Source organism: Argopecten irradians, chromosome 13 (assembly GCF_041381155.1).
Source record: "Argopecten irradians isolate NY chromosome 13, Ai_NY, whole genome shotgun sequence".
NCBI classification, from domain to species: domain Eukaryota; kingdom Metazoa; phylum Mollusca; class Bivalvia; order Pectinida; family Pectinidae; genus Argopecten; species Argopecten irradians.
Window position 1 is genome coordinate 15,879,394 of NC_091146.1, and position 14,619 is coordinate 15,894,012.

The 14,619-nt window shown below is 33.3% G+C and overlaps 1 protein-coding gene and 1 pseudogene across 1 annotated transcript; both read right to left on the reverse strand.

Annotated features, from left to right (window-relative positions):
* Positions 1-5,565: 5,565 nt before the first annotated feature.
* LOC138305639 (zinc finger MYM-type protein 2-like) lies at positions 5,566-9,084 on the reverse strand (annotated as a pseudogene).
* LOC138305640 (uncharacterized) lies at positions 8,858-11,141 on the reverse strand. Its single transcript, XM_069245936.1, has 2 exons — positions 11,077-11,141; positions 8,858-10,851 (listed from the first exon to the last, which is right to left on the reverse strand). Exons 1-2 carry the CDS (start codon positions 11,139-11,141, stop codon positions 9,486-9,488), a joined length of 1,431 nt encoding a protein of 476 aa, XP_069102037.1. The 3' UTR covers positions 8,858-9,485.
* Between the last annotated feature and the right edge of the window lie 3,478 nt (positions 11,142-14,619).

The window sequence follows — 14,619 nt, forward strand, 5'->3', positions numbered from 1 at the left end:
AATAAGGTATGAATATTTACCACATCCATAATTATCGATAATTTTATAAGCACATGTATACATTATCAGATTATATATACATATTAAAGCACGTATAGAGGTTGTCACTAAAAACATTTTAGCCACTTTCATCACATGTAGGCCTACAGGAGCTTGACGTTCTGATACTATATATAACGTATTCAGTAAACTACGTAATTAACGAAGTATTTTTGGTCCAAATGACAAAAATCATACATAAAATGTTCGTATAACTCGAAGTGAGATTTTTTTGGACTACTTCATTTGTAGATCGATGAAAATGCCGATTTTTTTTTCATAATTCTTCCGTAGAACGGCACTTAAAAAGCTGTTTCAATCTACAACAACCGTGGAGAAAACGGTTAAATGTTTAGCAATTATCCTGAGTTATATTTTATCAACAATCATCAGAGATTAGTAATTAAAACTTACATAAACATACTCCCGATTCTCACTTGCATTGTGTGATCACTCGAGCGGAACTAATCTCTACCACCTGGCACAGTCTTACAAAGGGGTGTTCTCTTAACGCCAACATATTTATCAACAACAGGTAGGTGTTGTTTTAGGAAACAATAGGAAGGCAATTATATACTGTTTCATATAAGCTGTCTTTATTTTCACCTGTAAAGTCACTTGAGATTTACCTGTATTTCAATCAGTATCATAGGTAACATTGGTGGGTTTTTGGATAAAAATTCCGTCAATATATTCCGTATTATATACAACGTAAATTATTAATTAAAGATAATCAGTGCTTTAATATGCTAAGAATTAATATGGAGCTACATGTGGATTATTAAGAACGATGCATTTTGAGTTCCAGGTGAAATATTTTTTTACAAATCATATCTCAATTTTATCAGAAAAACAGGTTTCTTGATCAGTGTATATTCTAATGTAACAGTATTCTGTTTTGACATAGGAGTTCCAGTAGGGCTACATGTACATTCTTAGCCAACTTTCATTTCTTGTGACTGTGCATAGTTGCGCATGATTTCTCTTATCGCATAGACGTACACCGTGAAGTATTTGGTTAGAAAATGAGTGGAAAAAACAATATCACAAAAGTTTAAATTAATATTGTCGGAAATTTTGACCTGTTGATTATAGTTTAAGTTGGTAATCTATTGAAGCCGACACAAACACACATTATGATGTTTTATAAACATTGGTAATAATATATCATTGGGGTTTAATGCTCTATATGTATTTTTGATACAAAATACTTTTAGAAGTCACTTAATAATGTAAAAATACTAAATGAAATGAGATTGAAGACTGTTACTTAGGGTCTTAACCATATTCATTTTAATACACATTATAGATGTTTATGTTGCAATACTGGCAAAATTATTTAAGTCCATATGTTGAAGGTCTTGTAATTCTCAAAATGTTGCAAACTTTTAGTGCTCAGAATACCAAATTAACAGTTTTCTAATTTTTTCTGTTTAAAGATTATAGTACATATACCAATTTGTATCTAGTAACAATGTTTGACCGAAATTCAACCATAGGAAAGAAATTTATATGTTATTTCTAACATGCACAAAAATATATAATTTTACTGCGCTGTTAACGGACAACAGTTTAATTATTGGGTGCTCTTTTGCTATAATGATATACAAATGTACATGTACATTTACATTATAATGTAACATCACGCTGATCTAGAAATACCATCTTAGGATAAGAAAGCAGGAAAATTATATAATTATGATAAATGATGCATCCTAATGCAACTTTCAAAATATATTGTATGTTCTGTTAACTTAAAAAGGTCAGTCAAGTACAAGTAAAATTTGGAAATCATATTTGACATAAATTCACTTACTCTTTGGTAGGTTATTAACGCAGATGTTACATGTACATGTACTATATATGTATATAAGGTCACTTAACAGACATATATGGAAGACCTTGTGGAAATATATCGCTTTTCAACAGGCAAAAGGCTTATATTATTTCAAACTTTTAATCAAATTAGTGTTACACTAAGTTGAAACTGGATAATTCCTTTTTGGATTTTTTCTTTGATATTACTGAATGGTAAAGTTTCTTCCATGTGAAATAAGTTTCAAAGAATTTTGCTTGATTTTAGTATCAATCTATTGAAAATCTAATGAGATTTATACCAGAGATTTTAGATATATCAAGGAAATCTTTAAAATTCTTGAAATACAATCATTGTGAATTTAATTTAATTTCATTCATAGATTCTATTGTTATATTTTCATAGATATATGTATCTGATATTAAATATGAACACTTATTGAAATGAAAATTAATCAATATACACTTAGATAAGTATCAACACAGGTAACTTTTACAGGTAAATTTACCTGTGGCATTGGGTCTGCCTTTAGGAAAAAGACTATAACCACTGTCACAACAAACTACCCTACAGCTAAATCCAAAATGTTGGCGTTCAGAGATACACTCCTTACAAATGCAATCACACAAAAGCCTACACGATCACTGTTTTTAGTGCGATTACATCTTTGAGTATGAACAATACTAGTTCTTTGAACTTTTTACTCGGCAAAATAAACTTATCACCGTGCCCATGCACACATGCATATGCATATACTTAACTTCTGTGTGCACATTATCAGATACATTATATGACAACTGCTGTATTACAATCAATTTATGAAGGACAAAACTCCAAAGAACAGGAGGACAAGAACAACAGAAAATAAATTTCAATAATATTTACTCTAAACTGGTATTGTTATTTATAAAAAAAAAATGTTTAATTATATGATATTAGCCTTTTCGGTAATTACGCTGTTAATACATTTATTGTTTTCTTATGTTTTACAGAATGTCTACATGCAAGTATCATTTCAATTGGAACCAGTCCAGGAGAAAAAATGTGTGAACAAAATGAAAGAAATCATTTTCAACTGTGGAAGCTTAATACTGTAATAGTTTTTGATATGAAAATAATTACTATCATCATATTCAAATTCCACATATATAATACATTTAATGTTGTAAACATTTTTGATCCAAATAATTACCATCATAATCTTCATTCCATATATACAATACACATTAGTGTTGTGATTTGTGAATTTTAGTTTAATATGCATATACTTGGTATTTGTTTATTTTCTATGACATCTACATGCTTGAAATAAAAAGAATAAATAAAACATTAAATTTATAACACAATATGGCATTAGTTGTTAATATTTTTAGAAAACAAATTAAGATTATTGTTAATAATACACTAATCATCATCTTCGGCATACTTTATTCAAAATAAATTAGATATTAATTTGCATAACACAGGTTGTCTTATGTTTTCCCTCCTTGACTATCAATCTTCTCTGATCACTCTGAAAATGGTGATTTTACCTTTTTCGGTTGCCACATGAACTGCCTTAAATCAATTATATCCAATGCAATGAGACAACTGCATTTATTATAACGCTGTAAGGCAATTCTGCAAGACCGGCTTACATTGTTAATTTACATTGAACATATACATGCACAGTATGGTACCTTATTTATATCTCCTTTCCTATTTTCAATATACCTTGATGACTTGGAATCTTATCTGGCGGAAAAAGAATGTTAATTGTCTGACAACTATTGACAAATTATTTACAGATAATATTGAAATGTATCCCAAACTTTTATCATTTTATATGGCGATGACACTGTTCTACAACAAATGTTAAACGGATTTGAATAATATTGCATTACATTATTGCATTACATGGAAATTATTATCTAATATATCAGAAAGATAAAAGTTGTAATATTCTCAAAACGTAAATTGGCCCAACAACACCAGTTTACGTTATGGGATATAGAATTATTTTGATAAGAAGGGTATACATATCTATGTATATTTTTTAACATTAATGGTAGCGTTTTTAAAGAAAAGAAAAAAAACTGCTGAACAAACAATTAAATCAGTGTCTACTATTTTTAAGAAACAAAGGAATGTATCCCTTCCTGTTGATTTTAAACTGAAAATATTTTAGTCACTTGTAATGCCAGTTTTATTAGTATGGGGATTTGAAAATACAAATATTGTAGAAAAAATCATTTGTAATTTCCTCAAGTTAAAAAAGTGTATAAAACAATTCATGGTTTATGGCGAGCTAACAAGATACCCAATTGATATTGGAATAAAATGTAGAATGATTACTTTTTGGCATAATGTATACTTAACATGAAAATAGACCAGACGTTTTTAGCTCGCCTATTCGAAGAATAGGGGGAGCTAATGTTGTCACCCCGGCGTCGGCGTCAGCGTTGGCGTCCCATTTCACGTTAAAGTTTTTGAGCAAGCTTCTGTTTCGTCAATTGTTTAAGCTTAAGTCATCATAAATGTTTCTGATTTTATTTTCCTAATGTGTATGGATGCTGAACGTGATAATACAACCAATTGAGTCTGTTAATTTGTCATATTTCACGTAAGTTTTTGAGCAAGTTTCTATTTTGTCTATTGTTTAAGCTTAAGTCATCATAAATGTTTCTGATTTTATTTTCCTAATGTGTATGGATGCTGAACGTGATAATACAACCAATTGAGTCTGTTAATTTGTCATATTTCACGTAAGTTTTTGAGCAAGTTTCTATTTTGTCTATTGTTTAAGCTTAAGTCATCATAAATGTTTATGATTTTATTTTCCTAATGTGTATGGATGCTGAACGTGATAAAACAACCAATTTGGGGCCCTTTAGGTTTTTTTTTAGTCTGTTAATTTGTCATATTTCCATGTTTAAATAGTAAATACTTGAACAACAACTTCTTCTGAATAGGCGAGCTTTGCTGTTCTCCGACAGCTCTTGTTTGAATGGCTGTAAGATGTTTAAGATATTTTATCAGAGCTAGTTTAAATCATGTTTGGATATATCAATCAACTTGCTGTTTTACAAAAGACTAATTACAAAAACTTGTTAAAAGTAGACCAATTGACCAGTTTATTCAGAAATGGTATGACTATATTGATAAGTCTTCTTGAGGACTGACATATTCTATATATTTAAGACATTTTGCCATCGAAAAATATGCCTCTTGTTTGTCTCTGCTGCAAAAAATACTTGTTAACTGATACTTTGGTCCCAGGAACTTAATGAGAATAGCAATTCAGAATGGATATTTTAATTGACATCAAATTAACAAGGAAAAGGTTAAAGATGCTATAAAGTCATTTGGCATATAACACCATAGGAAATATTAGAATGGGCTCCTAAGAGTTTAGTATATGTTTCTTATTTAACACCTTGGTGTCCAAGGAATCCTCAAAAGTCCAAACTGGAAGGAATACTAGCAAACTTTATTTCTTATTGTCCAAAAAAAAATGCTGACTTTAGAAATATATCCTCCAATCATTGAGACCGAGCCATTTAGTACTTTCAGTACTTTGATTAAATTTTTGGACAGTTTTTGTATAACTGAAAAAATAATCCAAACCAAAAATCTGGACACCCATATTTTAATAATCCAATGGCATTTGCAACAGTAACACATATGTAGTAAAATCCGACAATTTTGCTTTTATATTGAGCAAACACTTCTCAGTATATAACATGTATCTTGACAGCACCGGTCTCGATATTTATTTCAGTGTTCCCTCCATTTGCACTTTCCAATCTGGGAACTTTGACACTGTTAGAATTTCCACCAAGAATATTGCTAATGTCACACTGCTGCTGGTCACTAGTGCGCTTGTATGCACGAACTGCATTTGATCAGTGGCCAGTTTTTTCCGAAATCAATTGTTCATCGATTCCGGCACCATATAGTCGTGATGCAGCCGTAGCGCGGAGAGAATGGTTTGTATAAATGAAGCCAAGCTTGTTCACAAAGACGTTTTACGGTTTGCTGAAGGATGTGAACCCCAACTGGCGCATCCTGATACCATACATTTCCTTGAGTGTAATTCCTAGGTCTGAGGTAAAAGGCATCATTGTTACAGTTGTTAGGTCTGAAAACAAAAGGCAGATGTATTTCAACCATGTATTTAACTACAAATTTTCAGAATAGTTAATAATTATTTATCTAGGATAGTGACATATGTATGTGATAAGGATGGAGGAGTTAACATACCATTTTAACAAATATTTACAGCTATATAATTATGATATACTTTAAATCGTTTTAGAATTAAACTGAAAAACGAAATAAACTGCAGGTTTCAAGTGAGAGATGGGAATGGTTTATAACTTACCTGGCGGCAATAAATTTTGTGTACAGTTTCACGATGCACTTCTCTGGATGCTTTTGATTTTCATATGCCCGTGTAACTTTTTGGATTCCAGTTTTTCTATGCATGATACCGCCACGGTTTGTTTTGGATACATCTTCAGTATACTCTAAGTATGTACGGTTTTCAGTATCTGTTTTCACACAGATTTGAGATTGTTCTCCATATCTCAAGTCCCTGTGTTCTTGACCTGATCGCAGAGCAAAATTCAAGCCTATCATGAAAATCATGGTATCCAGTAGTTGTTGAGGACTATCTGAACCCAAAATATTTTTGTCCACAGTTTTTCCTCCTGTTCTTGGGTGATTATATCTGCTTGACGTCGCTGGAGACCGATTCCTTTTTTTGATAATTCCTTCATTTTAGAATCTAAAACAGCTTTCAGTCTGGAGAATGTTTTGTCGTCTAAAAAGCTTACGAATCTCCCATTGGTGCGGAAATGGTGTTGAATCGATATTAACAGTTCATACATGGTGTTTGGTCTATAATCTGAGCCGGCTTCATTTCTTACTTCACCAATAAAGAAACTAAGGGCTTCATTCAGGAGGGAATCTTTCATTTCCAGAATTGGACTCGAATACTGTTTGCTCTTCGTTTCACGTTCGCGCTCCTTCTGCCAATTTGCAAACAGGTTACCCGGGTGTACATTTTCCACAGTTGAATGAAAGATAAAAATCTTTCCACAGATTTCCACGGATTTCCATGGTTTTCTGCGGACATTTGTGGAAATCTGCGGATTTGAAAAATCTGTGGATTTTTTCCACATGTGATTTTTCAAAAGAGAGGAAATATGTGGATATTTTCCACAGAAAACAGCGGAATTCCAAGGAAGTTTGTACTTAAAATAATTTTTCAATATTTCTTAAGCATTTTGTGGACTTCGACAATTTTCGACAATTTTCTGGTTTGGTACAAAAAAAATTCCAGTCCCAGCTACATGAATTTTCTTTTAAAAATATGTAACTTTGGTGTTTCAAGTCCGATTTTTTTAAGTCTGACAGCAATTTGCTCGTAATAAAAAAACACATATCTTGGAGTTATCAGTTTTTTATTCTGCATGATTAAAAAAAAAATATAAAAAAATCAATATCTGAGTCCTCACTCTCAGAATTATAAAACTGATTTACAATATGCATTTTTTAAGTTCTGTATGCTTGTATATCAGTAACAAATACCAATTCCTTGGTTCTAGTCTCTTTCATGCTGATTTGGTAGAATTCCAGCATATCTTGAATCTCCATTTCCTACTACCATCAAAGGTTCCCTCAGAACTTCAGACTTTACTGCTACCAGAGAATCATCACTGTCAGGTAAAAGAGAATACAATGTATATTCAAAATTTGTGATAAAACATGCATTTTATTTATAAAATGAAGTTGAATTTTAATTGTATTGTTACTATTGTATTTATATTACCTTGTATATGATTTTAATGCTTCATAATTAATAATTAAGTATATACATTATGTATTGTGATATATGAATATTGTGTTGTTGTTTCCGAGTTTTCTTCACGATCATACAATAAATATATATAGACTAATACTCAGTGTTGACCAAATCCACTGAATTAAAAAAAAGTCTAACAATTGCTATTAATATTGATCCAACATCTGCTATTTCAACATCAGGCGGTACCTGGTACTTTTTACCGCTTAAGCCTTAAGCCTGATTTAAAAATTTGGATTAAATTCCATTAGACAGCATACAGATTTTACAGAAAAGTATGGGTCCCCTAAAATTGCAACATCACGACAGTCACAATATATGTAGATATATAATAATATATATAGTGTAGATATAAATGAAGGTAGGCTGAACATAAAAACATGACCAAATTATTTTCTAAATTAATAAATTAAGATTATGATATATTTTCTGTACATTGTCAGTTTTTTTTTTTTTTTTTTTTTTTGCTAACTAGAGCTACCTATTACCATATATTAAACTGTAAAAAGGAGGCCTAGATTATCCTAACACCTCTGACAAGAGACAAACTTATATAGGACACCTGTCTTAAGCTTTAAGTTACTAATTTTGTACCAAAATACAAAATTATAGAGTTTAAGTTTTTTCTCAACCTTATAGCAGTAATATTTCATTGTATTTTAACTTGTTGTTAATCATTAATTTCATGGAATTGGATTATTAATGGCATTATAGATATTTAGATAAACTTAAGTACCTTTCGTAAACTAGACGGCGAAGATGTGGTACTCGATTGAGAAGAACGTATTCTGCTCTTTTCAACAGTTTTCCAAATGCTAGCATCTTCCGTGATTCTTTGTGCATAACAAAGAATTCAATTTCAAGAACATCACATTCTGAGGTACATGTATAGCTTTTTGACTTTTGTGCACTTTTTGCTGTATAGGGTAAATCCATTTTTTTGAATTTTTGCCACACTGAAAAAGTCATCTTGTTTGTCACTCTTAAATGTTTGCTTTAACGAGTCGCTCACTTCTTTTGTGAAATTTGTGCTGAAGTTGATTACTTTCATCACACTGCACATGTATGCAGCTTGTCCAGAAGTACTTTCTTGCTTCATAGTCATTTTCTGCATGAAAGAAAATGCATTAGAATGAGTTTTCTCCTCAAGTCGTAATTCTTCCATCTTCCGCTCTACTCGTTTCTGGGATTGTAGAGCCCAGAACACTTCCCTGCATACATTGCCTGTACCATGGATCGACTTCTTGATTTCCCCATTGAAGGACTCGAACGCAAAGCACGACCAACACCATAATGGGCCCCAGAGCTTGACGAACTTCACAAAGTGAGTAAGGTTATGAACATTAAGACTCATTATATTTGCACCATAAAGGTCAGCCATGTTTCCACAAAATGTGTTTAACAGCATTTCTGCTCTATTGAGGTCACTTTTTGATATCCCCTCTGTCAAAAACAGGTAAGTGGCTTCTACAAGGCAGCTATAGTGTTTTAAGTAAACATCTGGCAGCTACCCTTTCAAGCACGGAATAGAATAGAAAAGCAGCCAGTTTCGATACTCTGATGCCTTCCAGTGATTGAAGGTCTTTGTCACAACACGAGGCCTTCTGTGGATGAAATAAGGAGGTTTTATGTCCAGTAAAAGTTTATCAACTAGTTTTACCTGCTCCCCTATGTACCATATTTCTTTTGCATGTTGATGGACAAACCACAAATCCATCAATTTTTTTGCAAATGCCAAGAAGTTTTCCATGCATGTAGTCGATGGTAACATTATTTGTGATATCAAAATAGGGTAGGTACATTAAAACACTCCCCAAAAAATCCGTCAACTCGACTTCCAGTTTGCCTGGCTTGGACAGCACTGTTTCTTGTAGACTCTGCATCTCTTAGCATAGGTGTAGGGTTGAGGGAGTATGATCGGCACCTTCCTTTCCCACTTGGAACAATAATTCCTGGCTCTAAACAATACAAACAACCACACAATCCATTATGCTGTGTCATGTTCAAGACATATGCACGTGCTTGAAGGTCCATGGTGGCAACTGTCAGCATTGCTTTGGAACTTATTGTTTCTTCATGGACATTGAATAGAAATCCTTCTTGGTGTAGTGTGATTAAATCCTTTATAAGAGGTCGTAAAAACATAGACATCTGTGGTTTTCCTACCCCTTTCCATACACCCCACAGGATCAGATTTTTACGCTGGAACCTCTCTTTAGGTGGCAGTTCATTTATAAGTAAATACACTGGCCACAAAGATACAGAAGAACTCTTGTAAAGTGGGATTCCATCTGTAAACAAGGATAGTGTGATATTGGTGGTACCATGCAGAAATCCACCTGGCTCTTGTAGTTTTCTGTAGCCTTCACCATTTTTGATATCGCATATGACATCACCTGTAGTTAAAATGTGCGACTGTTCGATTAATTCCCAGATGCCTGGTCTTTCAAAGATTTCTTTCAGTTGTATATCAAGTTTACTTGTTACAAAATACTTCTTGCAATCTGGATTGTTCTTCGATCCATTACAAGATGGGGTTTTACACTCATTTTCATTAGAGAAAAGTTTTTTGCAGGACACACAGTAGAGATGGTATGTAATGTAGTCTTTTCCAAAACCACATTCATTTTTCAGAGATTCCACAGAAGTTTCCCCAATATTTGCTTCAGGAAGATGAATTTGGGTGAGTTCCAAAACAGCCTCTATGGCTTTTGAGGATAAATTGAACCGACTTGCTAAGGAGCTTACAGCTAATATGTTCTCTGATCGTGTAATTTTAGAGCTGTATATCTGTGTCTGTGTTGGTATGACATACAGTGGGGGATCAGTTATTCCTTCTATTTCTTTGTTCAAATGTTGAGTTGATAAGTCTTGTCTTTCATCTTCTGATGAATCTGTACAGCTTTCTTCGGACCTGTAATCATCACTTGCAGAGATGGACATATCATCATCTTCTTCATTATAATCATATGAATTGGTTGCTGGTAGGCTCTCAACTGTTTGTAGACTCAAGGAAGGGAAGTCAAGCTGGCATTCATGTTCTGAAATACTTTCTCTGTCAACATCTGCCTGATGCATTGAAAAAGATGTACTTGGTTGAGAAGCAACAAGGGAAGGATCATTGAAATTGGCCTGGTCATTGCTTTCACTGAAAAGAGAAACAAGACATAATATCAGTAAAAAAATTAACAATTTTTTTTCTTCAAATTGTTAGATATATATATATGGTATTTCACAGCCTTGAAATTGCTTTTGTTTGTTGTAGTTTTTACATACTCTTACAGCCAGAGTCATTTAAGGACAAGCCAGGTTAGATGGTCGAGCAAAACCGGAGTACCAGGAGAAAACCATTGACCAGCGATCAGTACCTCACTGCCCCATATAGGATTCAAACTCACGACCCTGAGGTGGAGGGCTTGTGGTAACAAGATGGGACATTTTAACCACTCGGCCACTGTGATTTGCATCTTAATGATTATATGAATTATCAAGTAAATGAAATGAATATGTATAAGCCACCATTAAACATTGTCTTGCATAATTTCTGAAAACCTCAACCCAGGAAAGTGATTTTTTTTAAAAATATTATTCAGTATTATATATTTGGTATATAGTTTTAAGGGACAATTCAGTGAGGCTAATTTGTTACATAACCACGAAGCAAAATATGACATAAATGTATTGTTCTACAATCCTTATGAAACATATGACAAGAAATAGTGACAAATTCCACAACATTGTTAAAGCTGACAATGCAAGTTAAAAATATACATTTGAGTATAAAAAAAAATAAAAGTTTTTTTTCAATATTTTTTTTCAAAATTCGGTTCTGAGATAACCCCTTGCATTTCTAAGGACGGGCAGTCGCCATTTTGTTTTAACTCTGCTTCGATACAACACCGGGTACCGACCCCTATATAAAGCGTGTGAAACACACACACGTGCTAGCAGTCGAACGCTTGGTGTTCAAGGTGTAACAACTAACACTTGACCGGCTTTAGATCTACTGTACTATATACCCAAAACGTAATAATAAAATGGTTAGTACTTTCAATGTTTTCTCAAATAAAGTTTTTAAGAACCATATAAAGATATATACAGTTAAATTAAAAGTAATGCATGAATTCATACTTTCTTTCCACGTGCGAGATCCATTTTGATTATAACGTAAACAGACACGGAAATTCTAATAGGAGATAACATTGTCAAACTAAATATAAATACTGCACTCACCTGACAAGGTTTCATTGAAGTAATAATGTCAGCTAGATCCCAAAATATGTCAAATACGAGCAAATAAAACACTTCAACATATTAGATATTACACGCACATGTACACGTGTGTGCCTTTGGTAGTTTATATATGGAAGCGTCACTTGTTCGAGGCAGGTGGTCACGTGCAAGTGGCAAGTCGAGTACATGGGGTACGATAGCATACATGGAGATATGTGGACGGATTATTATCAGGATTTTTATTCATTTGTGTGGAAAGTTAAATTTGTGAAACCTCTAAATACAGCTTAGAAGAGTTGACATGTTTGCTTGCTAAAACCAGCCCTACACATATTTACAGGTAAGGTGTTTTGTTTATGTATCAGTAGGTGATACACAGTGGACAACTGCTAGGTGTTATGTACATGACTGAGCGCACGTGTGTCGATTCACGCGCTTTATATAGGGGTCGGCAGGCGTCTCGTATCCAAGCTGAGTTCAAACAAAATGGCGTCTGCCCGTCCTTAGAAACGCAATGGGCTGTCTCAGAAACAAATTTTGAAAAAAGAAATTTCATTTTTTTTTTAATCTCAAATGTACATTTTTTAACTTGCATTGTCAGCTTTAAGTATCTTAATTAATATCATTGAAATTCCAGATCATTGATCAATACGATTAAGCAGGTACAACATGTACGCTGTACCCTTGCCCGAGTCAAAGTCAGGCACGTTAAACAAAAGCAATACATAACCACCGAGGAGTTGATGAAATTATTTTTAGACAAGAACATGCATCTAATAATGTTTACACAACTGTAAGAGTGTTTTGAGAAGTTCTAGACAAAAACTTCTTTACAGCACAGGTAAGGGTCAGGGTTCGGCATACAAGTCTATGTGTAATGGCGATTGAACATTTCACATACATTTGACTACAGTGGGCTATTCTGACATATCGCAATCAAACCAACTAATCTAATTTCCATTAGAACTGGTTTGTATCCGAAATATGTGCAAGTTTCAATGTACTCTTAGATCGAATTGTCTCTTTAAGAGTCAACCAAGATAGATGTAGATTTCATTATATATATTTGATGTGTTCATAAAGTTTTTCGCTCAATTTTTTTTTACCAGTTAAAATTTGGACAGTCAATTGCCTTGTGTTTTTCTTTTAATTATTTAGTATGCATTCTATATGCCGATATACACTGGCATAAAAACGTTTAACAATTTACTTTACTGAAAAAACAATATCTAAAAGTATTACCAAAGACGTGCTTTCTTCCAGTGGCGAGTGCTCTTAGGTATTGGTATTGAGGAATCCAATTCATATCTCTTGTATGGCTTACGTTTATCTAAAACAAAAATATACAAATTGAAGTTCACATAACTGAATAGAAACCCGATTCTCTTACAAAAGTGTACAAAAAGCTATACAAATCTATAAATCATGCACAAGAAAAATAAATGATGCATTAGAAAAAATATTAACCTATTACCTCATGGTTTTAGTAGACATACAGTTGATTGAACTATGCTACACTTTTCACTCATGGGTCAGCCAAAAGATATTGTTTCGTTGATGTCACTCCATTAAGTATAAATAGGAACCAATTAAATCAAATCATGAAATATAACACGATATGATCTAGTCGGGGCGATTTCATATCGTAGCAACGTTTAAGGTCGATGAAAGTTTCCATGTGCCAATTTTCAAATCATTGTACTTACCGATTTGACATATCTGTCGAATTAATTTCCATTCAGTATTTTGATAACACAGATAACATCAATTAAGAGTCGCAGTTGTGTGTAGGCCATGCATGGTTCCAGTCATCATGAGCTTGCGGACGCTTGACCGCTGAGGATGCTGGGAGTGTACCCCAAAGAATATTTCACAAAGACACTGAAGTATAAACTTACGTTCTTATTTAGCTTAATGATAGTAAATCCAATATTTTTCAGGAGATAGAACGCTAAAGTAGATTTCTATCACATAAATAATAATAAAAAAAAATCACTTCCGGCCTCCCAGCAGCCGTATCCGGTAAACGTTTGCGCCAAATTTGAATAGCATATTCTCAGCTACCTACAGCGTTCATATAGTTTTATAGCTCGTATTTCGCCACCTTTATTTACGTGATGGCTCCAAATCTGGCATTAGCTCTCTGGAAAGACGATGTTCCGATACGGGGGAACATTATTTCACTGCAAAATGTCAAAGAACCCCGTAAAGAACTTTCTTCCTACAAAGAAGGCGACGTAGTGTTGGCGATCTGCCGTGGCTATCGCGGGAAGCACAAGTGCATCCTCGCCAAAATCGGCGGTAAGTTTTAGGACAAACGGCAAGATTATTTTCTTAAGAATTTTGTTCATTATTTATGATTGATAGAAATAAAACGCGTTGTTAGTTTTTGCTATCTTTGACAAGTCTGATCAGCGCTAAATTATTACTTGTAACTACACTAAATCTGATGCAATCAACTATATATTTTGTTTTCTCAAAAAGTTAAAAACGGAAAATTGCGCAAATACATGTATTATGAGCTGAAAGTGTGGACAATTTTCTATAAGCACACCAAATTTCGTTTAAATCCATCCGTTATTGAAATCAGGAAAATTAAAAGAAAAGAAAAAAGAATAATACAGTTATATAGGCCTTGGGGAAAAAAAGACTGGCGAATACTTATATCCCACAACTGCACATT

Bases quoted from the DNA above. Each gene is read 5' to 3' on its own strand.
- LOC138305640 (XM_069245936.1), bottom strand. From the start codon at position 11,141: ATGTCCCATCTTGTTACCACAAGCCCTCCACCTCAGGGTCGTGAGTTT. The intron at 10,852-11,076 runs GTGAGGTACTGA...TTCTCTTTTCAG, and splicing joins TTTGAATCCTATATGGGGCA to TGAAAGCAATGACCAGGCCA.